The sequence below is a fragment of the Bos taurus genome, chromosome 12 (genome assembly GCF_002263795.3).
Source record: "Bos taurus isolate L1 Dominette 01449 registration number 42190680 breed Hereford chromosome 12, ARS-UCD2.0, whole genome shotgun sequence".
NCBI classification, from domain to species: Eukaryota; Metazoa; Chordata; class Mammalia; order Artiodactyla; family Bovidae; genus Bos; species Bos taurus.
In genome coordinates, this window is record NC_037339.1 from 23,290,046 (window position 1) to 23,317,827 (window position 27,782).

A 27,782-nucleotide genomic window follows, 5' to 3' on the forward strand; every position below is an offset into this window, starting at 1 on the left:
CTGTGGACTGTAGCCCACCATTCTCCTCTGTTCCTGGGATTTTCCCAGCCAGAATTCTAGAGTGGGTAGCCATTTCTTACTCCAGGGGAGCTTGCCAACCCAAGGATAGAACCTGAGTCTCCTGCATTGGCAGATGGATTCTTTGCACCAAGGCACCATGGAAGCCCATTAACTTAGGTTAACTTTGCAAAGAAGTGACTAATCTCCTTGGCAGTAAAGACCCTTGGCAACAGATCAGATGAGTTGGTTCATCTTCACCAGTGCAGCTTAGCCAGGTCTAGTCAACCTTCCCTCTCATCTGCCATGGCCCCACCCCGTGAAATGTTAGTCACTTAAGTATGTTGTTGTCTCTAAATATCCATTGCCCTGGCAGCTCTCTGGCCGTGTCTGCACCTGTTACAATGGGTAGGCAGGTGCTAAGACCCTGAGGAGCAGCAGTATTTCACCACCAGCATTAAGGAAGTCATGGGGTAGACAGACCTGTAGGTCCCAGGGTGAAAACCTACAGATGCTCAAGGCTGTAGAATCAGAATGGAAAACAACTGCCAGTCATTGCCGACTTACAGGGATCCCGTGATTTTTGTGTGGCTAAAAGGTATAGAATACACCCCAATAACTTAGCCGTTTGAACACTTTATGTTTATACGGGTTTTATTTATATTCAACATGTGATATGTTGTAAAGGAAAACAGGTGCAGTTATAAAACACAAGGGGAGCAAGAATTCATTTAGACATGGACTTAAGACTGAATAACTCCAAATTGTTTGCATAATTGAATTCCCAGGGATAAACTTCAATATCCAGCAAATATGCAGTGCCTTAGTAAATAGAAAAAATAAACCTAGATTCTGTGTGAAGAATTCCCATGGGAAAAATCACAAAGGCTATTAAGTTCTCAAATAATTCAATTACACACCGTTATGTCACTCGGGGGCTAGATAAATATAAATTTGTCGAGTGTTTTGGAGGGCACTTGATACACAAGCAGGCACTTAAAATGATTATAAAGCACACAATTCTTTGTCCAGGATAAAGTTTTTTGTATAGACAAATGGACTTAAAAAATATCTTGCCAAAAGCTTGAATTCCTAAAGCCACAGACAAAGACTCTGCTTTGTATTCTTTTTGTAATGTGCTTAATGTGGGCCCTTACAGAAATTTTCTTTTAGTCTTACTAATAATTATCTTCTCATATTTTAAGTGATTTTTATTATAATGGTCTTTGTTTTTAATATTAGTTTTTAAAGTTTACGTTTCTCTTTTCTTTCTTCTTCTTTTTAGCTACAGTACTGAGATTTCCTGTTACAGGATCACTCAAACATCAGAAAAAATAAATGTCTGTAGCAGAAATTCACTGAGAGTGTCTAAACAATCATGTACTCAGTGGAAGCCACATCTGGGCAGCAGTAAAGGAGTTTTGTGCATTTGATGACTGTAATTTTAAATACTTCAACAGTGTTAACATTTTAACAAAGTTTCTGGCCATTCATTTCATTCCAAGGTATTCCATCATCCAAAACAACCTCATCTTGTGATCTCTGACCTTTTATTCTTGCTCAATTAAATTCTTAAAGGGATGTTTTTTACATTTTAAATGTCAATGTTGAATCTCCACTGAGAGAAAAATCAAGACACAGATTGTCATCACATTATTCAATATGATGCCTTTGATCTTTTGCAGGAAGTTCTTTTCTCCTCCTTCATCCAAAAGCCTTAACGTTTTCTAAAGAAGGGACACTATACAAGCCCTGTGCTCACTTGCCAGCTTTCAGATGACTGAGAACACTAACGATTTAGTGAAAACAGTAACGGTTTCAAAACTAAAAGGGAAGCACTACTGAAAAAATGACAGATCTCAGAGAGGGTAAAAAACAAGCCCACAAGAGAAACAAGGACATAAAGGAGGGAAAACGGAAAGAAAACAAAGTGAAAGTAGATGTTGTTGCTAGAGCAGTAGTTTTTGATGTCGAATTTGTTCTTTAGCAAAACACAATATTGAAAACAATATAAACAAATATTAAGGAACAGAAAGCAAATGCACTTGAAAGACAGGAAAGGGAAAAAAAACACCTTTCTTGTTTAAAAGTTTGTAAGTTCAACATTCTCATTTTTCTTCCATGAAAACAAAGTCTCACATTAGTCTGTATTGTTTATCAACTTTAGTTCTAAAAGAATCAGCTTTCTTTCCCTATTTTAAAGGTTTCTTTGTAATCTTTTTAGTAAAAACTGTAGGAAAATATCATGCATTTCTGTTTTAGAATCTCTTATCAAAATAACTACCAAAATCTCAAAGTACTATGTTCTTAATATCGAAGGATATGGAAACAGAGAGAATTAAACACGGTTACCTTGAACATATGGATAGTTTCTAAGAAGAAACTAGAAACCTATGTCATTCAGTTCAGTTCAGTTCAGTCGCTCAGTCGTGTCCGACTCTGCGATCCCATGAATCGCAGCACGCCAGGCCTCCCTGTCCATCACCAACTCCTGGAGTTCATTCAGACTCATGTCCATCGAGTCGGTGATGCCATCCAGCCATCTCATCCTCTGTCGTCCCCTTCTCCTCCTGCCCCCAATCCCTCCCAGCATCAGAGTCTTTTCCAATGAGTCAACTCTTCGCATGAGGTGGCCAAAGTACTGGAGTTTCAGCTTTAGCACCATTCCTTCCAAAGAAATCCCAGGGCTGATCTCCTTCAGAGTGGACTGCTTGGATCTCCTTGCAGTCCAAGGGACTCTCAAGAGTCTTCTCCAACACCACAGTTCAAAAGCATCAATTCTTCGGCACTTTCTTCACAGTCCAACTATGTATTAATATTACTTGAATCAGTTCTAGGGAAACGATCTCTTAAGGAAACACATTAACCTTTGAATTAGTATCAAAGAAACTCCCACTATGGTCTGTTTTTACAAATGAGCATTGTGTTGACCTTGAAAATCTTCATAATGGGCAATTCCAGTTAAAACTATGGTTTTCGGGTCATTATTTCCTAGAAGTGTGTTTTTTTTTTTTTTTTTTAATGCATGTGAGCCTCCGTGTGTGTGTTAAGAGTAGTATTTATAGTTTCTGGCCAAATTATACTTTTTAAAGCCTTGACAAGTTGGGCTGTTGAGCATGTGTGTTCTATTAATTTGCCATATGGTCAGTGAAGACACCTGTTTCCATCCTTTTATTATTGCTATCATGGCTAGAAAAAAAATGAAAGTTTCAAAGATCCATAATATTCTGGCTTTCAAATTAGTATAATTATGTAAATTCTAATTTGTAAATTATTTGCATCTTTAAAAATATTTCTTTTCTTTTTCCTATTAAAGTATAACATTGATTTCTAAGTTAATCCTAAATAGATATTTTCAAAGCAGTAGCTGAAATCAAATTCCCAACTCTTAAAATCTAGATGTCATTCCATTTCACTGTTATTGTTACCCTAACATTTCTCAGGCTGGGGCTATTTTAACCCCTAGCACCAATTTGTCTGAGGAAGGGCTCTCTGTGGTTTTTACTCAGTTCTGTTTTCATTTTGAAAATTGACTTTGGAGTTGGTGAGTAGGCTGGTGGCTCAGATGGTTAAAAATCTGCCTGCAATGCAAGAGACACAGGAGACACCGGTTCGATCCCTGGATTGGGAAGATCCCCTGGAGAAGGAAGTGGCAATCCACTCCAGTATTCTTGTCTGGAGAATTCCATGGACACCAGGCAGGATACAGTCCATGGGGTTGCAAAGGGTTGGACATGACTGAATGACTAACACTTTGGAGTTGGTAACTTGGAAAATAATAAGAGGTAAGATAACTTGATAAAGAGGCTCTTTGTTGCTTCCAGAACTGAATCCCTTGGCATTGAGCCCAGAGTCAATCCTCTTGTCACAAACACTCTGCAATAGAATGGCAGCGGATTACTAGTGGCCTTTCTTCATATCATTCGCAAATCGTGATGCTTGTGTGAATCACAGCGTGCGACTTTAGGACATGCGGTTGATGTTAAAGAACCAGAAGAGCTTAGCTGTTACACCACATCCTTGGAATAAAGTAGGCCTATCTTCCATGAAGAAGAAAAAATACGCCGGGCCTCCCACATTACTGGGGCTTCCCTGGTGCCTCAGTGGTAAAGAATTTGCCTGCCAATGCAGGAGATGGGGGGTTCAGGCTCTGGGTCAGGAAGATCCCCTGGAGAAGGAAATGGCAACCCACTCCAGTATTCTGGCCTGGGAAATTCCATGGATGGAGGAGCCTGGCGGGCTACAGTCCATGGGGTCACAAAGAGTGGGCCTCGACTCAGCGACCCAGCTCTCTGCAACATGCTTTCTCTGCACAGTTGTGTAAAGGATGATTCCATCAAATTTCTTATTTGAAATATTTGGTGTTAGATCTGTGTTCAGAATGATCCATAACGTGGGGTTCTTTAGATGGAGAGGAGCTGACTCCTCTGCTCCTGTGGAGAGAGGTTGTTAAACTATAGTTCACAGATAGGCTTAGTGTCTTCTTCATCCAAGAGGGAGACAAATGCAAATCTTGATCCCTTCAGTCCAAAGAAACAGCCACATTTGATGGTAACCTGCCCCAGGGTACGAACAGTAGCTTGGGCTAATCCTAGAGGAACATTCAGTAAATATTAACTGAGGGAACGAACTGAAATAAATAAAACCATATGTTAAAACACACTTATGCATTTTAATGTTTCATGGTTCATATGTCAGGTGAGCAGTTAATGCTTAATATTGAGTTTTGTGTTTCCTATGCAATGTCAACAGACCTTGTTTTGTTGGAGTCAGAAGCTACTGAGATCTAAGGAGTGATTACTGCTTACACCCTGTCCTCTATGGGCATTTATTTTAGGTATTTATTTTATGTATATATGGGAATTTATTTTACTAGAATGATTCTCTAAAACTAGAATATTGAAACTATTCTATAAGGGTCTGTCTTACTGTACAGAAAAGCATATGTCTGATGCCTTTTTTTTTCCACTAAAGAGTTTTTAATGATTAGACATCTATTAAATCACATATTAAGTATACATATATTAACAAATGATGCAGAAGTCCAAGTAGTTCATACTTAAGAAAGCTATACCTGCCTATTTCCCATAGGCTCTTTTCCCTCCACCCCCATGGGGAAGGAAGAAGAGAAAGGGAAATAGAGAAGGAGATGGGCAGAGAGGAAGAGATTTTTCTAGAAAGGGCATTTTCTATATTACGTGAGCTCTCCAATTTATCCAGTCATCTCACCAGAACAACTCATTGTAGAGAGAAATTTGGTATAAAACCAGCCTGGCCCAAAGGTTTACAATAGCCTTCTTGTAATGACACTTGCCTGATAACATAGTCAGTGATAGAAACCCCCAAGGCTGTTTGACAATCAGGCTCAGAGCATCTTAATAAAACATAATATAAAGTCAATTGAGAGTACTTGCTCTAAGTTTCCATAAAACTGAATCCAATGCTAAGTTGTAAAAAAAGTCCACACGCTATTTAAAGTTGCTAAAGAAATGCCCATTCTTATGCAAGTCACGAGGTAGCCAAAGAAGTCGCTAAGCATCTACCAGAAAGCAAAATAAAAGGGAAAGTGATCATTAAGAAAGTATTAATGTTTATTTGATAAGTGATCTCCTGGGTCATACAGTACTTTCTGTCTATAGAAGTCCTCCCGTGGACCACCTACACTGGAGTTGTAGGTGACATTTATGTATTCCCCAGTGCAAGAAGACTACAGTCTACCCTATTCTTTAAAAGACTTTGAATGTCAAGTTCAGGGCTGCCCCCACTTCTGGCCTCTCTCCCAGCACCAATGTCACTTCTTTTCTCCAGTGAAGTGAAATGACTGGGGCTCACAGACACCAGCTTGAAAGTGCCTGAATGACCCAAGGAGGCCGCTGTGACTGTATTAGTCAGCCGTGTCTGACTCTTTGCCACCCACGGACTGCAGCCCACCAGCCTCCTCTGTCCACGGGATTTCCCAGGCAAGTGGATTGCCATGCCCTGCTCCAGAGGATCTACCCAACCCAGGGATTGAACCTGCATCTCCTGCATTGCAGGCGGTTTCTTTACTGACTGAGTCGTTGACCTTCTAAAAATCTCCAGTCCACCAGAATGTCCAGCTTGGCCAGATTATACCTAGGCATGAGAGGGAATCCCAGACAGCACTTGAGAGGGAGTCTTTAGGTCAGGTTCTTTTCCTGCTGACCTATTTCTGCTTGAAATACATGTACTAACTTTTGGAAGATTGGTCACTAAACTACTGACATATTCCCTTATCAACTGAAAATTCTGCTATTTGGTGAAACCATATTTCTCAGAAAGACAATGGGAGGCTTTTCAAATAAGCTCACTCAAGTTCCTTGGTTTTTAACCCTGGAAACAGTATTTTTAGATACTGAGATGGACTGCAATGCAGTTCATTTCACAGAACTGAAGATGTCAGAGAGCTGAAGCTTTCTTCTTTGATCAAAGAAGAATATGATTGGTGATTCCCTGGTGGTCCGGTGGTTAGAACTCTGAGCTTCCACTGCAGGGGGCACAGGTTCGATCCTTGGTTGGGGAAGTAAGATCTTGCATGCCTTGTGGCATGGCCAAAAAAAGAAGAAGAAGAATATGATCAGTGATGCTGGCCATCTCTAAGATCATCTCTGGAATGACGGTTGAAGGGATTCCCGTTGTTTGGACCAGGTGCTGCTTAGGAAGCTAATAAAATGCCTTCTGGACAATTTACATTTAGGACCTCATTGTGTAATGCTATTGTGAGGGTTAACCTCATGTGTCATTGTCAAAATGTTCTTTTATTCTATAAAGTATACGTAAGAGGCACTTTGGTTAAACATATTATATTAATAAATACCACTTTCTCCCTTCACCATCATAATGACATTTCTCCTTATCATTTATGGGTTAAATACTGCAAACATCTAGGCTCAGTTCTTCGAGAACATTGTCTTGTAAATGGGGATCTAACTCTATGGCATTTCTTCATCATCAAACTGTCACCATCCTTCTCATGTCCCACAAATGAGCACCAATAAGGTATATTATTACACAAGAACTCTACTATTTCTTACTATGTACCCAAACAGAGCAGTCTCTCTTCAACCATCTTCTCCAGACTCAACATATTCTTTGGTTTAATTTAAAATTAAATAAGCAAATGAAACAAGCAGGATCCGACGAAGATGAGGAACAAAGCAAATGCAAGTAGCTGAGCTACTTGCCCTCTATCTTTCCTTCCACTCCCTCTCAAGTAGGAAAAAAAGGTGATTTGTGGGTTGAGCTACCCTTGGTCATAATTCCATGCTGTCTTCGCCTATTAGAAAACTTGTCACCATAAACAATGTGTTTATCATTCTTCAAGACTACTGATGAAAACCTTTCGAGTACTAAAATGTTATGTAATGAATAAACAGTGTGATAATTGCACCTTCAAGATTCACACCAACATAGCAACAAGAGACTCCTGTTAAGTTTCTGAAGGAGTCTGTGAGCACCAGGTTCATCTCCACTGCGTAGAGAAAATGCCTAAGGTGAGTACATTCGTCGCCGCCTACCATGGCTCTGTGTACACCTGGATATGCACTTGATGCCTTCTGGGCAAGAGGAAAGATGTGGTCTATGGTCTGAAGGTGTCCTCTGATGCCTGAATGAGTAGACAGAATGCCAGTCAATGTTCACTAGTACAGGCAGGTCCTCTGAGCAGCTTTGTCACAGAAGTCCCCAATTCTCTGCTGTCGACAGAAGCACTGGGTTGGTTTTGATTGTCTTTTCTTGGGCACTGGAGGAAAAGGCTGGGTTTCCCCTGCAGCCATCAAACCTCCGAGCTGTCGCTGTGGTGGCTCACTGAGGGCATCATGGGCTCACGGCTGCCGGGGTCCTTGGGTGCATCCTTCCTCCTGGCACCCTTCCTGCCCTGGTGCATCCTCACCGTGACGGCAGTGAGGATGACGGCCAGGAGTCCCACCACGACGCCCCCCACCACCGTGAGCAGGCTGACCTCAGAGCTGGGACTGTTGAGCTCCCGGGGGAGGACGCCGTCAGGGGAAACCCTCCCGTGAAGGATCTGCTTCCTGCTGCTGCGGTCCAGGGCGACGTGCTGGATGTTCGTTCCCCGATTGTTCTCAGCCCCGATTTCCCACGCCAGCGGAGGGCTGCTTCTGATCTCCCTCTTCTTCCGGCTCTTGGTAGCTGCCTGGGGCTTCCCTTGACCCACCAAAGAGTGGTACCGGTACTCCACGCTGCGTTTGCCAATGCCTCGGTTGGCACTGTCTTTCGATCTTACTGTGTAGATGGTGTGTACGTACCATTCTCGACCCAGAGCAACCTAGAAACACAATTCTACTCATTAGAAAATTTAATCCTAGGGCAATCTAAAAATTCACAACTCTCTGCAAGAGAAATTCATAACAGAGATCATGAATAATCATTTAATTTAGTCTGCAGAATTAATATATTTAATATCGCTATATGTGTAGTCTGTGCAAGGCTTTGTGTAAAGCACTCTGTAAAATACTCTGTGCAACTCTTAAGGGAACATGTGCAGGTAAATATCTGTCAGGGCTGCAGAGAACTCCAGACCACACAGTCTAACGTATTCACTTAAAAAATGAGTGGATGACACAGACACAGAGAATAAATGAGTGGTTACCAGCAGAGGGGAGGGTCAACATAAGGATTGGGAAGTGGGAGATGAAAAAACTATTGGATGCAAGATAGGCAATAAGGATGTACTGTATGACATGGAGATAGAGCCAATATCTTGTAATATTAATACCTGTAAATGAGACAGTAACCTTTAAAAACATATAAAAATTTAACAATTAAAAAAAGTTTAAAAATGAGCAAATGAGAATCCATAGCAGTTAAGTGACTTGCCCAATATCATTGAACTAGTTAGAATCAGAGGCAGGGCTAGAGGTAAGACTTTCTGAAGCTCAGAACTCTTTTTCTAGTGTGTCTTGCTGTGTATTTACATATAAGGCCATAGAAAACTTTTTCTGCTTTTTTCAGGGTCTGTGAAAAGAAGGTTCTTCAAAGACTTCAGGATTTGACTTCAGGTCAAATGCTTTGAGGGCTAACAATAAAAACAAACAAACAAAAAGTCAGGATTTCCCTGGTGGTCCTGGTCCTGGTGGCTCAGTTTATGTGCTCCCAATGCAGGGGCCTGAGTTGAGTCCCTGGTCCGGGAGCTAGATCCTGCATGCCGCAACTCAGAGTTCACATGCTGGAACTAAAGATCCTGCTTGCTACAGTTAAGACCTGGCACAGTCAAATACATAAATTAACAAGTAAATATTTTTAAAAAATCATACTTTGACTTCCTATTTGAAAAGATTCAGGATAACAGACATGCTTCCTTAAATTCCCTCTTTAGCAAAATAGTGAAGTGAGAGTTGCTCAGTCGTGTCCAACTCTTTGCGACCCCATGAACTATAGAGTTCATTCAATTCTCCAGGCCAGAACACTGGAGTGGGTAGTCCTTCCCTTCTCCGGGGGATCTTCCTAACCCATGGACCGAAGCCAGGTCTTTAGCATTGCAGGTGAATTCTTTACCAGCTGAGCCACAAGAGAAACCCTTAGTGGAATAAGGGTAATATATTTCTCCAGCCCATCCTATTTGGTCAATTTTCAGTAAACATCCTGAAAGATGCACGTGCTACCCCAAGGATTCACAATATGAACACATCTCTGAATTTGTCTCATTTGTCTGCTCAATGTTATGGTCTCCTGGGTATCTTTCTACCTTCTGTCTCTAGGTTAGCTCTTCTTATTTTGGTCTATGAAGAATGGAGATTTCTGTGCTGTGCACAATAGTTTTTCTGAGTCCAGCTGTTCATTTAAGATCACTCTAATAAAGACAGTCATAAAAAGTCAAATGAAAGGAGATTTTGAAGAAGACCACCAGAGTTCCTAACCAACAGGTTTAGATTTATACTCTGGGCTGAATAAGGGTCTTCATTACATATAGACATAAAACATGATGAATATATTGATAAACATAATAATAGCTAACGTTTATGGAATGTTCATGATGCACTCGGAGAAGGCAATGGCACCTCACTCTAGTACTCTTGCCTGGAAAATCCCATGGGCGGAGGAGCCTGGTAGGCTGCAGTCCATGGGGTCGCTAAGAGTTGGGCACGACTGAGCGACTTCACTTTCACTTTTCACTTTCATGCATTAGAGAAGGAAATGGCAACCCACTCCTGTGTTCTTGCCTGGAGAATCCCAGGGACAGAGGAGCCTGGTGGGCTGCCGTCTATGGGGTTGCACAGAGTTGGACACGACTGAAGTGACTTAGCAGCAGCATGATGCACTCAGGACGGTCCGGAGCGGTTTACATACATTATCTTACTCAAAGTTCACATGAACTCTACACAATACGGCAATTACTGCCTCTTATCTGGGAAATGTCTGAGGCATTCCAATGTTAAGTGGCTTGCATGTGATTGCACAGCTATTGTAAGGAACCTTGTTTCTGGCTCACCTGAAAGAGTGGTGTTGAGTCGACTTTAAATCCATCAGATCCAGGCTGATTCACTAAGAGGATAGCTTCAGGGTCATCCACTGCCAGTTTGGCATTAAACAGGACATTTCCAAAGCTGGTGGCTTGTGTCTCTGGTTGAGCTTTGTCCTTTAGGCAATAAGGAAAACGAGGATTGCTGTGGATAATGCCAACGTTTGCGAACACAGGAGGTTTTCCTATTAGTTTTGTGCAAGTACCCTTTACCGTAAAAGATCACCATTTGGTTTCATTTTTAAAAGATGCTTTTGTTTTAAAATAGAAGACAGAAACAATTAACTTTGACTGTCTAATCTGGTGCATTGTTTGGGTCAGAGCACTTACCACAATTTTAAATCTATATAAGAGTGAAGGTGAATCAGCCAAGCAGCCGTATTCTGCGTTCGTTGGATTGTACTTGGGAACGTAGCCGTCAGCCCCGGTGCACAGAAACACCTTTTCAATGCTGCAGTAAAAGGAATCACCTAGATTCTGGACTGGATCCACCATGACCCGACCATAAATGATATCACCTGCAACAGACATGTGGCAATGTCCTTTCTATTAAGGGATATGGTGTGTCTCTGTGACGCAGCAAACAGTTTATGACAATAATGACAATAACAATAATATTCCCTTCTCTTTCTAATCTGGTATCAAATGTTGAAGGACTGTCTGCATGAGCTTCAGGGTCTCGTCCACTCCCAGGCCTCAGATAGGACCACTTGGCAGATGACCACAAGTACTGAAGATTTATTGACCTTTACATGCCAGTGGGAATAACCTCGAGGCATGGCTCATAACTTAACATTCATAACATCCCGTTGTAGTTTAAGCCCAGTTTACACAATACATTATTAGTTGGCAAGATGTAGGAAAATCATTATAGGATAACACAAAAATGAAAACACCAAACAAAGCCAAATTAGCTTTGTTTGCTTTTAAAGGAGGGTTTAATGAAACTCCCTGGTATTTCCTCATCTATTTCACGGCCACTACTGAACACCTACTGTGTGTACTAGGCATTTTGCTAGGTTCTGGGAATATATCACTAAACAAGACAGACACAATCCTAACCCATGAGCTACATTCTCATGTACTTGGGTGTATGAAATATTGAGTGTGTGCAACACACAGTAAACTGTGGAAAATTCTGAAAGAGATGGGCATACCAGACCACCTGACCTGCCTCTTGAGAAACCTACATGCAGGTCAGGAAGCAACAGTTAGAACTGGACATGGAACAACAGACTGGTTCCAAATAGGAAAAGGAGTACGTCAAGGCTGTATATTGTCACCCTGCTTATTTAACTTATATGCAGAGTACATCATGAGAAACGCTGGGCTGGATGAAGCACAAGCTGGAATCAAGATTGCTGGCAGAAATACCAATAGCCTCAGATATGCAGATGATACTACCCTTATGGCAGAAAGTGAAGAGGAACTAAAAAGCCTCTTGATGAAAGTGAAAGAGGAGAGTGAAAAAGTTGGCTTTAAGATCAACATTCAGAAAATGAAGATCATGGCATCCAGTCCCGTCACTTCATGGCAAATAGATGGGGAAACAGTGGAAACAGTGTCAGACTTTTTTGGGGGGGCTCCAAAATCACTGCAGATGGTGATTGCAGCCATGAAATTAAAAGACTCTTACTCCTTGGAAGGAAAGTTATGACCAACCTAGATAGCATATTTAAAAGCAGAGACATTACTTTGCCAACAAAGGTCCGTTTAGTCAAAGCTATGGTTTTTCTAGTGGTCATGTATGGATGTGAGAGTTGGACTGTGAAGAAAGCTGAGCACCGAGGAATTGATGCTTTTGAACTGTGGTGTTGGAGAAGACTCTTGAGAGTCCCTTGGACTGCAAGGAGATCCAACCAGTCCATTCTGAAGGAGATCAGCCCTGGGATTTCTTTAGAAGGACTGATTCTAAAGCTGAAACTCCAGTACTTTGGCCACCTCATGTGAAGAGTTGACTCATTGGAAAAGACTCTGACGCTGGGAGGGATTGGGGGCAGAAGGAGAAGGGGACGACAGAGGATGAGATGGCTGGATGGCATCACTGACTCTATGGATGTGAGTTTGAGTGAACTCTGGGAGTTGGTGATGGACAGGGAGGCCTGGTGTGCTGCAATTCATGGGGTCGCAAAGAGTCAGACACGACTGAGCGACTGAACTGAACTGAACTTGCAAAACAAAAAACATCCAAGGAAAAAATTCCAGACTTGTTTCAAAAATCACTTCAGTTCAGTTCAGTCGCTCAGTCATGTCTGACACTTTGAGACCCCATGAATTGCAGCATGCCAGGCCTCCCTGTCCATCACCAACTCCCGGAGTTCACCCAAACCCACGTCCATTGAGTCAGTGATGCCACCCAGCCATCTCATCCTCTGTCGTCCCCTTCTCCTCTTGCCCCCAATCCCTCCCAGCATCAGAGTCTTTTCCAATGAGTCAACTCCTCATGAGGTGGCCAAAGTACTGGAGTTTCAGCTTTAGCAGCATTCCTTCCAAAGAACACCCAGGACTGATCTCCTTTAGAATGGACTGGTTGGATCTCCTTGCAGTCCAAGGGACTCTCAAGAGTCTTCTCCAACACCACAGTTCAAAAGCATCAATTCTTTGGCATTCAGCTTAGTTAAGGGAAATCTCAGTTGGTAAAGAATATGCCTGCAATGCAGGAGACCCCGATTTGATTCTTGGGTTGGGAAGATCCCCTGAAGACATGATAGGCTACCCACTCCAATATTCGTGGGCTTCCCTGGTGGCTCAGGTGGTAAAGAATCCATCTGCAATGCGGGAGATCTGGGTTCGATCCCTGGGTTGTGAAGATCCCCTGGGGAAGGAAAAGGCTACCCACTCCAGTATTCTGGCCTGGAGAATTCCATAGACTGTATAGTCCATGAGGTTGCAAAGAGTAAGACATGACTGAGAGACTTTCACTTCACTAAGGGAAATAAAGGTTGATTTTCTGAGAACAAAATTCATCCTGTAACATATATCTGGATCCCTAGGTGGCTCAGTGGTAAAGAATCCACCTGCCAATGCAGGAGATGTAGGTTTGATCCTTGGGTCAGGAAGATCCCATGGAGAAGGAAATGCCAACCTACTCCAGTATTCTTGCCTGGAGAATCCCATGGACAAAGAAGCCTGGAAGGCTATAGTCTATGGAGTCGCAAAGCACATTAAATACATATCCAGTTTCAATGACCCCTCCCCCATCCCTGCCAAAATGATAAAGACCCAGTTACATTCTCAAAACCATAAAATAATTTGTAATTGTCCCCCTCAATCACAATCCCAATAAAGCAAAGGACAACAGACACAATGGCAAACAGACAGAGCAGGCCTCTCGTTTGTAAAGTGATACCTTCTGCAAAGGCAACGTCGCTCTCCTGCCCAAATCCCATGGATCCGTCAGACAGCCAGAGGCTCTTCTTGGAGAGGAGGTACATCTGGGTGTTCAAGCTAAACTCAGCCGCCACTGGGTCACTGACCTAAAACCAAGTGTAAAAGCCCTCTTATGTGTTGTTGATGGTTCTGGTGGTGCACAAACACATTATTTGCAGAAACACACATGCGCTGTCCCCTGGCATAAAAAACACTAAACTCTGCACTGTGATCAGTGTTCATGTCCAACCAAACCGACTTAAGGAATTATGACACTGGCTTTGTCCTTCTTAAGAAGGCAAAATGGTCAACATTAAACCATTTTTTAAAACACTTTTTTGATGTGGGTCATTTTTAAAGTCTTCATTGAATTCGTTACAATATTGCCTCTGTTTTTTATGTTCTGGTTTTTTTGGCTGCTAGGCATGTGGGATCTTAGCTTCCTGACCAGGGATCAAACCTGCGTCCCCTGCATTGGAAGCTGAAGCCTTAACCACTGGACCACCAGGGAAGTTCCAGGGTTAAATCATTTTTTAAATGGGACTAACTAGCATTGCTTGAGCTTATTTCCACTGATTTATTGGGATATATAAAGGATGTATATACATATCCTTTATATATATAAAGGATATACAAATTGGGATATATAAAGGATATGTATACATACCCTTTATATATATATAAAGGATATATAAATATCTCGGTCAGTGGAAGGGCCAACATTTAGTGTAAGTTCTTGGGCAAAAGATTTTCTCATATTTCTTTTAATGCATATTGACGATTTGGTACTTTGAGGCGGCGTAAATGACAGGATATTCATTCTCCTCAATGATCAAGAGCAAGACAAAGAAGTGCAGAACTCTGGGGAAAAGACTCAAATCTCCAAGGTAGCAGACTCCAGAGGAGACCAGATCACATAAGAAACAGTAACCCTTACAGACTCTTAAACTGTGGATTTGATATACTGAACCAGTAAGGAATAAAGGGCAATTCTTTCCTCTTTCTTTCCCCTCTTGCTCCCTTACTGCCTGACTTCCTTTTTTCTCAGCATGCAAGAATTGAAGTCACTGGGTAAGAATTTTTTTTTTTTAACTGATAAAAGTAAACTATGCCTTTAACAAAGGGCTTCTACATGGGAAAAGGGACTTCCCTATAACTCAAACCGTAAAGAATCTGCCCACAATGAAGGAGACCAGGGTTTGATCCCTGGGTCTGGAAGATCCTCTGGAGAAGGGAATGGCAATTCACTCCAGTATTCCTGCCTGGAGAATCCCATGGACAGAGGAGCCTGGCAGGCTACAGTCCATGGGGTCGCAGAGTCAGACATGACTGAGCAACTAACACACACACGTACACACGGGAAAAAGCATTCTATGAGACACACCTGTTGGAAGCGGATGTCAAGGTCAAAAGTGATAGGCTCTCTGGGGTTGCAGGTGACAGGCAGGCGGAATTCCTGATGGGATGGGGTGGTGCATGGCAGCAGTTTTACTGTGTAGGTCCCCGAGTAGTCACGGACCTTTAAGGAGCAGAGAGTTTGTGCTTTTCACTTAAAAATCTGAGGCGCAATCAAAGGAAGTAACAAAGACAAATGAAGAGTCTTAGTCACTTACTGCAAAGTCAGATACGAAGCTCCACTGCTGGACTGGCTGGTTATAGGTTGGTTCACTTCTTATGAGACGCAGGGAAAACGTTAGACCTGGATGATCGACTGACATGATCATTGAGCTTGTGAAGGATGCTAGAAAATTGCCAACAACAATAATGGTCTAGTGGTTAAAAGGATCATAACAGTTTAGAGTGTTCAAAGTGCCTTATGATACCTTATTTGCATGTATTCTTATAATAAGCCTACAAAGTTGGTATAATTATCCTCATTTCTCAGATAAAGAAATGGACTAAGAGTGACTGTGTGACTCTCTCCGGATCACACAGCTGGCATATGTGCCTTCTCATTCCTAATGCGGTGCTTTTTCCACTCTATTATTCTGCCAAAAAATAATCGTACAGAAATGCTCAGATGGTTCAAGGCTACTTTCCAGGGAGGCACAGCAGTTCAATAAAGGCTGATATGAATGCAGTCATTGTGCACTGAAGCTATGAAGTGAACCTCAGTCTACTCGCATCTGGGTAGACAGATCCGGGAAAACCCAATTTATAAATGGAGTCTAATTTTAATTAGATTGCCTCAATCGTGTCTAAACAAAGACTCAGTTTATTAGAAAGGTAGACATGCAGAAGGACACTGAAAAGACCAGGAAATCCTCATTTTGCAAAACAGTCAGCTGCAATAAAGCTAAATGATTCTTTTTGGTTCTGTATTTCGGAACTCAGACTCACAAAATTACAGCAAACCATCTTTCTCTTCCTGTGTCTTCAGGCTTAACCTCTTTTTTGTTTAGAGCTTGGATCCAGAAAAAGGAAGGACACAGAAGACAGTACGTGAACTATTTCCCCCTTCCAATCTGACATGAGTTGGCACACCAGTAAAATGTGCAAGCCAGTTTAGTAATGTGAAGTCGAATAAGAAGTTATTTCTGATGAAATGGAATTTTTAGAAAAGCTTAAACATAGGACATTAGTGACTGCCACATTATTGATATGTATAGCACAATCTGCCAAATTAGTAAAATTACGTAGCTAATACTTTAGAAAGTTAACATGTCTGAAACTAGGTATCATAGAGAAATGCTACTTCTGACACCATTATAACGGTCTCTTACAATACCTGGAAAAGAGCTGTGCTTGCTGAATAAATGGTCAAATTTCTGAACAATGCATTTAAAGTAGAGAATGGGAATGTTATAGCTATGCTCTCTATCTAAAGGAAAATTCCTCTTAATTAACTTGGTAGATTTTTCTTTTATTTCTTTTGTTTAATTAATTTATTTTTTTGGCCATACCACGTGGCTTGTGATCTCTATTCCTTGACTAGGGATTGAACCTGGGCCACGGAAGTGAAAATGTTGGATCTTGACCACTAGGGAACTCCCGATAGAATTTTCGTTTAAATTAACTTTAATCTTTTGGTATTTCCTCTAGAAGTCTACAGTGATGATTTTGTAGTTTATGAGACATATAGCTGAACAGTGATCAAGCCCTCATGTAGATACTCGCACATACACAATTCATTTGAAATTAAGGGCTTCAAAGCTCATAGGTAAGCATGTGGAAACACATGCAAATATGGAAAACCTATCTTCTTTTTTTGTCTGCAGAGTGGCTGTTTGTGGGTAATGGGGCTTACCAGGATGTGACAGCACAAACAAGCCATGGAACTGAGCCTCTGTCTTGAAGTTCACGACCAAACGCCCCTCTTCACCGATGCGCATGCTGGTTGGGTAGAGAGAACCTAGGATGGGACGATTCACAGGAGTGGAAATATTGGTGACCAGCAGCTCCAAACGTATGGAGTTTCTTCCAAAGCCAAATTCAGATTCATCTCATGTTTAAGTATTCTAGCCAAAGGGTATTATCAGAAAAATTCTAAGTGATCAGAGAGACAGAAGTATTCTTATTTTGTTCTGCTTTTCTAACAAGAAGAATTGTCTGGCAGGCAGGCAAAATAGAATTAGGTCATACGAGTGAGGTCCATATGAAATATATGGATTGACGACAATAGGCCAAAGTATTTTTGAAGCTTTGGTCTACATAAATTAAACTGTAAATGAGAGACAGAATGAACTGGTCAGACTTTGAAGATCTGCACATGTAGGTGGAAACAGGTTTTTGTTCTCCAGAATAATTCCAAATGTTATAGGCTTGATGAAAACTCCAAAGGCTTCCTAAGAAATTTAGCAAGTTGATCAAAGTTGGCTCCAGGTATAAGAAGGTAACCTGAGATTCTTATGTGGAAGCTGAGAACTGAGCGATGAATCTGCAGTAAGATTCACTTAAATATACATTTCTAAGGCAAGATATGGGATTAAAACATTTGCAGGGATCTAAAAGGTTTGTTCAGGGTGATCATATTACCTTTCACATAGCCTTAAGGTAATCTTAAAGCCAGTCCATTCTGAAGGAAATCAGCCCTGGGATTTCTTTGGAAGGAATGATGCTAAAGCTGAGACTACAGTACTTTGGCCACCTCATGCGAAGAGTTGACTCATTGGAAAAGACTCTGATGCTGGGAGGGATTGGGGGCAAGAGGAGAAGGGGACAACAGAGGATGAGATGGCTGGATGGCATCACTGACTCGATGGATGTGAGTCTCAGTGAACTCCGGGAGTTGGTAATGGACAGGGAGGCTTGGCATGCTGCGATTCATGGGGTCGCAGAGTCGGACATGACTGAGCGACTGAACTGAACTGAACTGAATCTCTTTAAGATAATAGATTTTGAGATTTTTGAAAAAATATCAACAGTATTTTCTCTCTGGCTCATAAAAGGTCATGATGGTCAGACATGCAAGGAACCAGAACAGCAGTATGTGCTTGAAAAGAAACAGCATTAATTCTACCAATGGAGTAATTTACTTTATGCTTATGGACTTTGAATTATGGTTCTGACACTGAGATTGAAACTAAGTTATTATTTGGGGCAAATGATTTTGGGGCCCAACAGTTAGTGGCTCACACCACCACTCTTCCAAGGCATTCAGCTTAAGTATTACAAAATAATAGAATTTTTAAACTGAAAGAATATTAGAAGTCTAGTCTATCTTTCATAAGAAGTTGAGTGCCAGAGATTAAGCAATATGTTTGAGATCACACAGCTAGTTAGCTGTAAACCCAGAAATAGAATCTGGGACACAATTTATACTAGGCTTTAAAATGCCTCTCTCACTTTCAGAAACAAAAATGTGGAAGTTTTTCTCTGAATTCTTTCTTTTCTTTCAATTGGAACTTCCTCCATCCATTATCTAAAATCTAGAGGGAGAGATAGATTGTGTTGAGTACCGCATGAGCGATTAATTACCTTAAATGGACATTATATTTAATAGTCACAAATGCAAAAATTTAAGGCATTGATATAATTTAGTTAAAATAGATTTTTCCATGACAAAATGAAATTATTTTAAAGTATGAACAATAACAGTAAAATTATTGAAAGTTGCTTCTCTTATTTTTAGCTGCAGTAAAAATGTCACTTAAGTCATTCATACAGGTAAGAAAAATGTTAATTTTCCAAGTTTCTGTTAACTCACCTTGGAGTTCAGCTTCTGGGGGGCTGCCAATTCCATCGGTCCACAAGATGGCAGTGTCATACACGAATGTCAGACGGAGTTCGGACTTCAAGTCAAAATGCTGCCAGCCTCCGACCCCAGCGGGGGAGTGGAACACATAGGAGACGTACAGAGGGACTCGGAGAGTCACGTAGGACTGCACGAGGTTTAGGACCTAAAACAATACAATTATGTCTATCAGCACCATCTGGGGTTAATTAAACACACTTAATTTTGTACAAGCCATTTTCTCCTTTCACTTATCTGAAGATTTTGAGTTAATCATCGAGGAAAAGAAATGAGAGCATTGACAACACTACTGCCCCCTCACTTAATTTTGGATTGGGGTCATGGAGGATAAATAATTATGTACTGAGCGCCTACCACTGACATTGTGTTGGGTTCCCAAATAAAGCTACTCAATATTTTCATTCTCTCCCATAATTGTATTTATAGGTATGTGTGAATGACTGAATGAATGGATAGAGGGGTGAAGGATAGAGACAGGAGAGTTAAGACTGAAAGAAATAAAGCAAATTTCCCAACAGAAATTTCCCACGTCCTCCTGGAGTAGCCCTGCCAGTAACAAATACCAGTCTTTGGCCCATGCTTGTTCTACTCTTTCACACTTGATTATATTCCAAAGCTGAGCGTTGTCTTATGATCACCTACCAAAGGTTATCATCCTTAATTCTCAGAATAGCCCTGAAGAATAGCAGGGCAAAGACAACTATCTTCTTCTTATACATGAGGAAATGGGCTTAGGTCAGATCATACTGCTCACAAGTTTGAGTCAGGTTTTCTGATATATCTATTTCTCCTTCTATGTTGAGCTGGCAATAGGAATCACACATGTGAGTTACTGAATAATTAAAAACATGATAAACTCTCATTTATCATGTTTTCATGGAGTTAAAAGTAAACTCCTCAAATCACAAAATGACCACCTGAATCACGAACAAAAATGTATCAAATGAAAACCATCTGGGGCTTCCCTCATGGTAAAGAATCCACCTGCCAATGCAGGGGACACAGGTTCGATCCCTGATCCAGAAAGAAAAGATCCCACTTGCTGTGGAGTAACTAAGCCCGTGCACCAAAACTATGGAGCCTGTGCCCTACAGTCTGTGCTTCACAACAAGAAGAGCCACCTCAACGAGAAGCCCTTGCATTGTAACTAAAGAAAGCCTGACCAGGAACCAAGACCAAGCACAATCAAAAATAAATAAAAGAAAACCATCCACCAAGCTGTGGATTATTTGATTCTCAGCTGTGTAGTAGCTAATACTCCCCATTATCTTCTAAGGTAGTCAGCAGAAGAGGGGCTTTACGTCGAGGTCTTTTAAGATAGCATTTTCTAGGACTTGCTATTCTTGCAGTCATTGAGAAATTGATCTTGAAGTGCAGTTTTAACACCCTGACAGTGCAATGGAGAGTGATTGCTAATCCATATACCACGAGTAATTAAGATGACTCTTTCATCCTGTGATTTTAATAAACACTCATTAAAAAATAGGCTGCAGACATGGATTCCCAATTAAACTAAAAGAATAATTTTGCCTACATTACACACTATCCATCAAATGTTACCAAGTGTGCTATTTTGGAGAAAACTAACATTGATGTCCTAGGGACAAGTTACTTGGTGTACAGCTCCCTTACTATTTCTTCTTGATTTCATTTGATTTCACTGGTAAACTAGAGTTTAATTGTTTCTGGATGTGGAATCAGCATCTTATTGCATCTTCTTCTCAGCTTAGAATCTCTGTCTAAAGGAATTGGAACCTAAATGGAACTAGGTAGATCATTCAGGTCATTTACCTGTTCATTCCTATAAAAATGAAGAATGCAATGCATTCATTTAACTTCTAAATATCATGTGAATGAGCAGTTAATTTTCTTAATCCAGTACATCACACATACATTTTAATATGCCATCAATAAACATAATTTTAATGTAATATTTTAAATTATTATTATTATTTTTGCGCCAAGTCTTTGAAACCTGGTATGAATTTTACATGCACAGCACATCCCATTTTGGACTAACCCCATTCTGAATGCTCAATGGCTACACATGGCTAATGACTGCCATATTGGACAGCACAGATTAAACTCTTCTACCTGAGGTCTTTTAATTAGAGCACACATTGAAAACAACAATCATTTAAAAATATTTGACAGTCATGTATCAATAGTCATGATACTCTATGTGGGATATGTGATAGCCATGATATTCTGTGTGGGATATGTGACTTGTGCTTATGTCAAAGGAAACTGAGCCAGAGTTGTTAGAATCTTACTTGAGGATTTCCCACTGGTTGAGATTTTTTTTCTGTTGCTGCTTTTGTTGACAGACACATGTCTATATCATCAAGATGGTGGTGTGTGTGAATGTGTAAGAACAGCTCATAGATCTCAATAGCTTGAAGTCTCAATAAAGTGTGTACTTAGCTACTCAGTGGAGGACATTGTTTGAACAAGTCAGAACTCTTAGCCAAGGTCTCTTGAGTAATAGCAGTCTACACATCCAGGAACACTTGGACGGAGATCTTGGCATCTGTCCCATTAGACGCCTTTCTGAACAACTGTGGTATCAGAGATGAATGAGGGACCTTGAAACAAGGAGGAGTCAATACTAGTCCACAAATTCTTTAGGACAACTCTATAGGACATTACAATAGTAGAATCAGAAATAATCTAAATGACCAATAATAGAAGAATGGTTAAATAATTATGATGGCATGCCAACAAGGTGAAAGATCAAGTTCAGTTCAGTTCAGTCGCTCAGTCGTGTCTGACTCTTTGTGACCCCATGAACCGCAGCACGCCAGGCCTCCCTGTCCATCACCAACTCCCAGAGTCCACCCAAACTCATGTCCATTGAGTCGGTGATGCCATCCAACCATCTCATCCTCTGTCATCTCTTCTCCTCCCGCCCTCAATCTTTTCCAGCATCAGGGTCTTTTCCAATGAGTCAGCGTTTCACATCAGGTGGCCAAAGTATTGGAGTTTCAACTTCAACTTCAGTCCTTCCAATGAACACCCAGGACTGATCTCCTTTAGGATGGACTGGTTGGATCTCCTTGCAGTCCAAGGGACTCTCAAGAGTCTTCAAAAGCAACAATTCTTTGGTGCTCAGCTTTCTTTATAGTCCAAGTCTCACATCCATACGTGACCACTGGAAAAACTGTGGCCTTGACTAGACGGACCTTTGTTGACAAAGTAATGTCTCTGCTTTTTAATATGAAAGATCAAGTAGTAACCAAAAATCATGTTTATGAAGGACTCCCTTGGTGATCTGGTAGTTAAGAATCAGCCTGCCAATGCAAGTGACACGGGTTCGATTTCTGGTTCAGGAAGATTCCACATGCCACAGGGCAGCTAAGCCCACGCACCACAACTACTGAGCCTGTGCACCCTGGAGCCTGTGCTCTGCAACAACAGAAGCCACTGCAGTGAGAAGCCCACACACTGCAACTAGAGAGTCGCCCCCATTCGCTGCAACAAGAGAAAGCCTGTGCGCCGCAATGAAGACCCAGTGCAGCTGAAAATACACAAATAAACATAAGGGCTTCCCTGGGGACTCAGTAAAGAATCTGCCTGCCAATGCAGGAGACACGAGTTCAATCCCTGGCCCAGAAAGACCCCACATGCTGCGGAGCAACTAAGCCAGCGTGCCACAACTACTGCAGCCTGCACGCTCTGGAGCCTGTGCTCCGCAGCGAGGGAGGAGCCCTGCTCGCTGCAACTAGAGAAAAGCCCGCACAGCGACAACAACCCGGAACAGCCAATAAGTTAGTAAAATCTAAAACCATAGAAAAAATCATGTCTGGGACGAATTTTCCTTGTCAAGGAGGAAAAGGATTATAATATGTTAAATTAAAAAGCCATAACCAAAGAGTATAAATAATATGCCGTTACTATTAAAATGCATATACATATTGAAAAGAGACTAGAAAATATGCCTGTGTACAGTGATTGTGGATAAGGAGTGAGTTCTTTTGTAAACTTTTGGTTTCCCAGCTTTCCATAGAACTATCCTTACTTTCACTAACAAAAAAACCTACATCACTAAACATATTGACAAGCTTGACAACATAGGAAGCAATGTACTTCATGAAATTTATACATTTTGGATTCTTCTTGCTATTTCTCACAAAATGATTTAGAGTGGCTTACAATTTTTTTTTTTAAGAGTAAATTGGTGTGCTAAGTGGAAAATAATGGGATGGAAAGAGATGACTTCTAAAGTAGATTCTAGCCTCAGGGGTGTATGTTTCTAAATCAAACAGTTTTTGTTTTTTTTTAAAGGAAAAGTATTCCACTGATCAAAACAACTAAGAAAAAACATGCATACTTTTCCAGAATTATATTATGTCTTTTCATGAGTAAACTGCCATTTCATGTGATTGAAGTTGAATTTCTGCAACTTGTTCATTCTCCTTGAATAATGTTATCTGTTGCTAATAAGGTGAGAGTTAAACCTCTGACCTTTCAATGCTGCTGACCAGGCTGTGAAAGGTGGAATGAACTGAGATCTTTTAGTCTTAAGAGAAGTCGTTTACAAGAGAAAGTCTCCAAAAGAATCCAACAGTTTAAAAATTTAGTTCAACTTTAATGACTATTTTGCATCACTAGTGTTTTTCATTGTTTCACCCAAACAATTTAAAAGTTTATTCATAAACGAGGTCACACAAAACGATGGAGCAGAATAATTTTCAATTTATCTCTATTTCTCTCTTCCTGCTGAATCTGCTTTTACATTTTAGAAACTAACTATTAAGAGGGATTTTAGCATTGACTATCATTAGAGAAATTCCAAATTTCTTTTTGTTGGAAAGTAAATTGTTAACTTTTATAAGAGTGAGTATTTAACTCCTGTAACTCGACTTGGAGGGAGTTTAACGTCTGTGTTTGATGTCCTCACCGGGTACCCATACAGACCCTGGCACAGAGTAGGTGCTTATTCAATATTTCTTTAATGAATAAGTGGCAATAAATTAGATAGAAAATGCAGAACCAGTCTTGTGTGCGTGTGTGCTCAGCTGTGTCTTTTTGCAACCCTTTATATTGTAGCCTGCTAGGCTCCTCTGTCCATTGGATTTTTCAGGCAAGAATACTGGTGTGGGTTGCCATAACTTACTCTAGTTGATCTTCCTGACCCAGCGACTGAACCCACATCTCCTGCATTGCAGGCGGATTTTTTTTTTACTGTTGAGCCACAATGAATAAGACAGAAAAAGCAGAACAAGTCTTAATATTAGCTAAAACTAGTTGTAATCAAACTGAATAAAACTTAATAAAACTTCATTTGCTGTTAACAGAGAACTATCTTGGATATTTCATGTGATTCTTTCAGTTTGGCAACTCTGTCTTGTAAGTTAAATAACTTGAAGCTGGGAGGTTAGACAAACCAGAAACCTTTAAAAGTGTGCTACAAAACAGCTTTTTAGTCACAGAGAAAAATGCAGAGACCTGGCAATATTTCCAGGCAGTAGCTCTTGCTACTAAGAACATGAAAGATAAAAATCGGTCCTTCATCATGTTGTTCTTGGCAGAAGCAATTACCACTTAGTAAAATTGGTTTGCATAGTGATTACCTTGATCTAAGTTGGCAAGTCTAGAAAAGGACTAGAAGAGAGAAAGGCACATCTATTTGCTGCTTGGCCAGGGAGATGCGGTATTGGCAGAAGACAAACAGACCCGGGCTTATTTCTGTTCTTGTTTAAGGAACGGAGAACAAAGTTTGTCTTTCTTGCAATTTCATCTGTGACCATAACCATTCCTCATGTTCACCCAACTAAATGACACTGAACTCACTCAAATAAATGTCCAGATAAGTATCATGATGTGGTTAAGAGCAGAGGCTTACAAACAAATTGAATTGGGATGAGTTATTTGAATTCTCTTTGCTTCAGCATCTCCAAAAAGGGAAAAAAAATCATATTTGTCTCATAGTGTTTTTGTGAGGGCAGATTTAGTGGAAAAACGTAAGGTACTTAGACATGATGACAGGTATAAGGTAAGCATTAAACAGATGTTAGCTATACTATTATTGTCTTCCCTGATGGCTCAGTTGGTAAAGAATCCGCCTACAATGCAGGAGATGCAGGGTCGATCCACGGCTTAGGAAGATCCTGGAGTACGAAATGACAACCCACTCCGGTATTCTTGCTGGGAAAATCCCATGAACAGAGGAGCCTGGCGGGCTACACTCCATGGCGTCCCAAAGAGTCGGACACAACTGACGTGACTGAGCCAGGGTAACTGCAGGCTTTTCAGGAGGGAAGCCTGTCTGGACTGCATGCATAAAAGATAGAAAAGTACTGCCATTTTGCAGAGAAGATAGAAAACATTCTTGAGACTAAAAAGTGACCATAGACTCGATAAGATCTACAGAGAAGCTCCATGGTACGAAAAGCTTTTTAAAAAACAAGAACCAGAACAACAGTGGAATCCTATTACTATGTCCCATTGTGTTTATGCCAGTAGAGCCCATGACTCTGGCAAGATCCAGAGAGAAGAGCATCCAGACAGAACACAGGAATGATTTAATAATGCATCAAAAACAGGCTCTGTAAGGGACAATCAAAAGACTGGAGATACTTGTCCTCTAAAGAAAAAGGCTGATATAGATGTGTCAACGTGAGTCTTTATTCTGGGGATAGGACTTTGTTTCTTTCATGTTTCTTCCAGGTGGCAAAGAGCGACTTGAAGAGGTAACACTTATGAGGGTTTAAGTAACCTGCCCAAGAAGACGGAGCTAGAAAATGTCAGAGCCAACTTTAGGTCTGCATTTGCTAAATATCAATATGCAGGCTCTTTACACCCTTCTATACTGTCTTCCTGTTGGTGTTCTTACTTGGGATTTTTAGTAATTCAAGCAAGTTTCTGGACATTTGTTGCTTTTAGAGGATGTAGAGATAAAGTCTCACATCCTTGGAGTCCAATAGATCCCAGACATAAAATACATGGCCATTCGACATCAACGCCAGCAGAACTGCTCCAGGTTTACAGCTTTGCTCTGGGGGTAAACCCACAGTTATGATCTACATTCCCCTTACTACTAGTTTTCTTATATTTTAACATCACAGGAATATAGCACAGAAAGAAATATAGACTCATGGTTAAATTTTGAAAGACAAGATTATTCTGGATACCATTTGACACTTTAATGTATGCATGTGTGCTAAGCCTGCTAGGCTCCTTTGTCCATGGGATTCTTCAGTCAAGAATACTGGAGTGGGTTGCTGTGCCTCTTCCAGGGGATCTTCCGGACCCAGGGATTGAACCCACATTTCTTACATCTACTGCATTAGCAGGCAGGGTCTTTACCACTAGCGCCACCTGGGAAGCCCTAGTTTAATGTATAAGCCTACTTATATAAACTTTTGTTCAGCCCGGTAGGACGGAGCAAGAGTTTTAATTAAAATACTCATTTCAAATCTAAGCTACACCCTATATATTTTAGATTCTCTGTTATAACTGCTAATGAAGACCTTGCTTCACCACCATTTTAATAACAACTTTGCTGCTGATGGTGGTGGTGATGGGGGGTGGAGTGTGTGTATGTGTGTCTATTTTTATGTATAAATGTCTGCCTGTGTAGTATGAAGAGGAATAAGTAATTGTAGAGTAGAAATAACAGTAAGCTTTAAATGAAAATACTTTTGACTATGTTAGTGATGGACTATGTTAGTGATGAACCAAATAAGGAAGAAAAGGGGAGAAAACTAGAAAGATAAAGGAGGCACAATGGAGGCAGAAGGAGAGAAAGATAGATGGTAGGTAAAGAAGAAAGTAAGGAGGGAGAAAAACTGGACTGACTTTGAGGACTAAATCCTTACTTTAGATGGTTCATGATACATCCCAGGCATCTGGAACACAACACAAAAAATGCAAATGTATACTTCGAAGAGAAATTAGTATTTGCAGTTTTATAATATCAGAGTAGATTTGGAGCTTACAGCATAGTTATATGGTGTCCTTTCAATCCAAAGATAATGCTACTGACCCATTGCTTAAAAAAAGACATAGATTTCTAGAAATAGACATGGATTTTTATAGCACTCGTGCCAATCACCTACTCTTTCTTGTGCCCAGTAACCTCCATCACCAAGATGGAAAACAGAAGCTGGGACTTCTGTCCAACCGGTTTGTCCAGTGACCAAAGCTCAGATGTTAAATGTCCATACCTGTCCATCGGTTCCAATGGTCCCTCCACAGTCAGTGAGCAGCTCGGACATGTCGTAGTAGCTAACAAACTCCCATAAGCAGGCCTCTAGGTTCAGGTTTCGGTAGAAGCGTAAGGTATTGGAGCCTCTGATAGATGAGCTGTACTGGTAAGGATAAGTCTCTCCAATTATTTCTGGATTTTTGGTAGCATCAGTCAAGAAACCGTGGTGGGTCTTTACTTCGGTGTAATCCAAGAGGTTGGAGCACTTGTGGTTTCCAACACGGGTACCATCAGGGCTGAGTGTGAGCTCAAAGTTGGAAAGCTCTTTGGTAGAGATTACAGGGAGCATGCCTACAAGGAATTGTGATAATCACTGTTACCATTTTCACCAACAGCAAAGGGCTTTGAACACTTGCTTTATAATCTCTTTATCTCTTGAAAAGCTAAGTGAGCAGTGACAGTTCAGATGGTAAAGAATTGCCTGCAATGCAGGAAACCAGGGTTCAGTCCCTGGGTTGGGAAGATCCCCTGGAGAAGGCAATGGCACCCCACTCCAGTATTCTTGCCTGGAAAAT

General features: G+C 40.9%; 1 protein-coding gene across 1 annotated transcript in view; it reads right to left on the bottom strand.

Moving 5' to 3' along the window:
• Positions 1-633: 633 nt before the first annotated feature.
• The window catches only part of FREM2 (FRAS1 related extracellular matrix 2), a 158,457-nt gene continuing 131,308 nt past the window's right edge, over positions 634-27,782 (bottom strand). The window contains exons 16-24 of the mRNA XM_002691799.6: positions 27,227-27,558; positions 19,011-19,203; positions 17,112-17,216; positions 15,478-15,605; positions 15,249-15,383; positions 13,845-13,971; positions 10,826-11,013; positions 10,466-10,612; positions 634-8,302 (exon numbers count right to left, since the gene is read on the bottom strand). Coding sequence (XP_002691845.2) covers positions 7,790-8,302; positions 10,466-10,612; positions 10,826-11,013; positions 13,845-13,971; positions 15,249-15,383; positions 15,478-15,605; positions 17,112-17,216; positions 19,011-19,203; positions 27,227-27,558 — 1,868 coding nt within the window. The 3' untranslated portion in view covers positions 634-7,789. The remainder of the gene's footprint in view (positions 8,303-10,465; positions 10,613-10,825; positions 11,014-13,844; positions 13,972-15,248; positions 15,384-15,477; positions 15,606-17,111; positions 17,217-19,010; positions 19,204-27,226; positions 27,559-27,782) is intronic.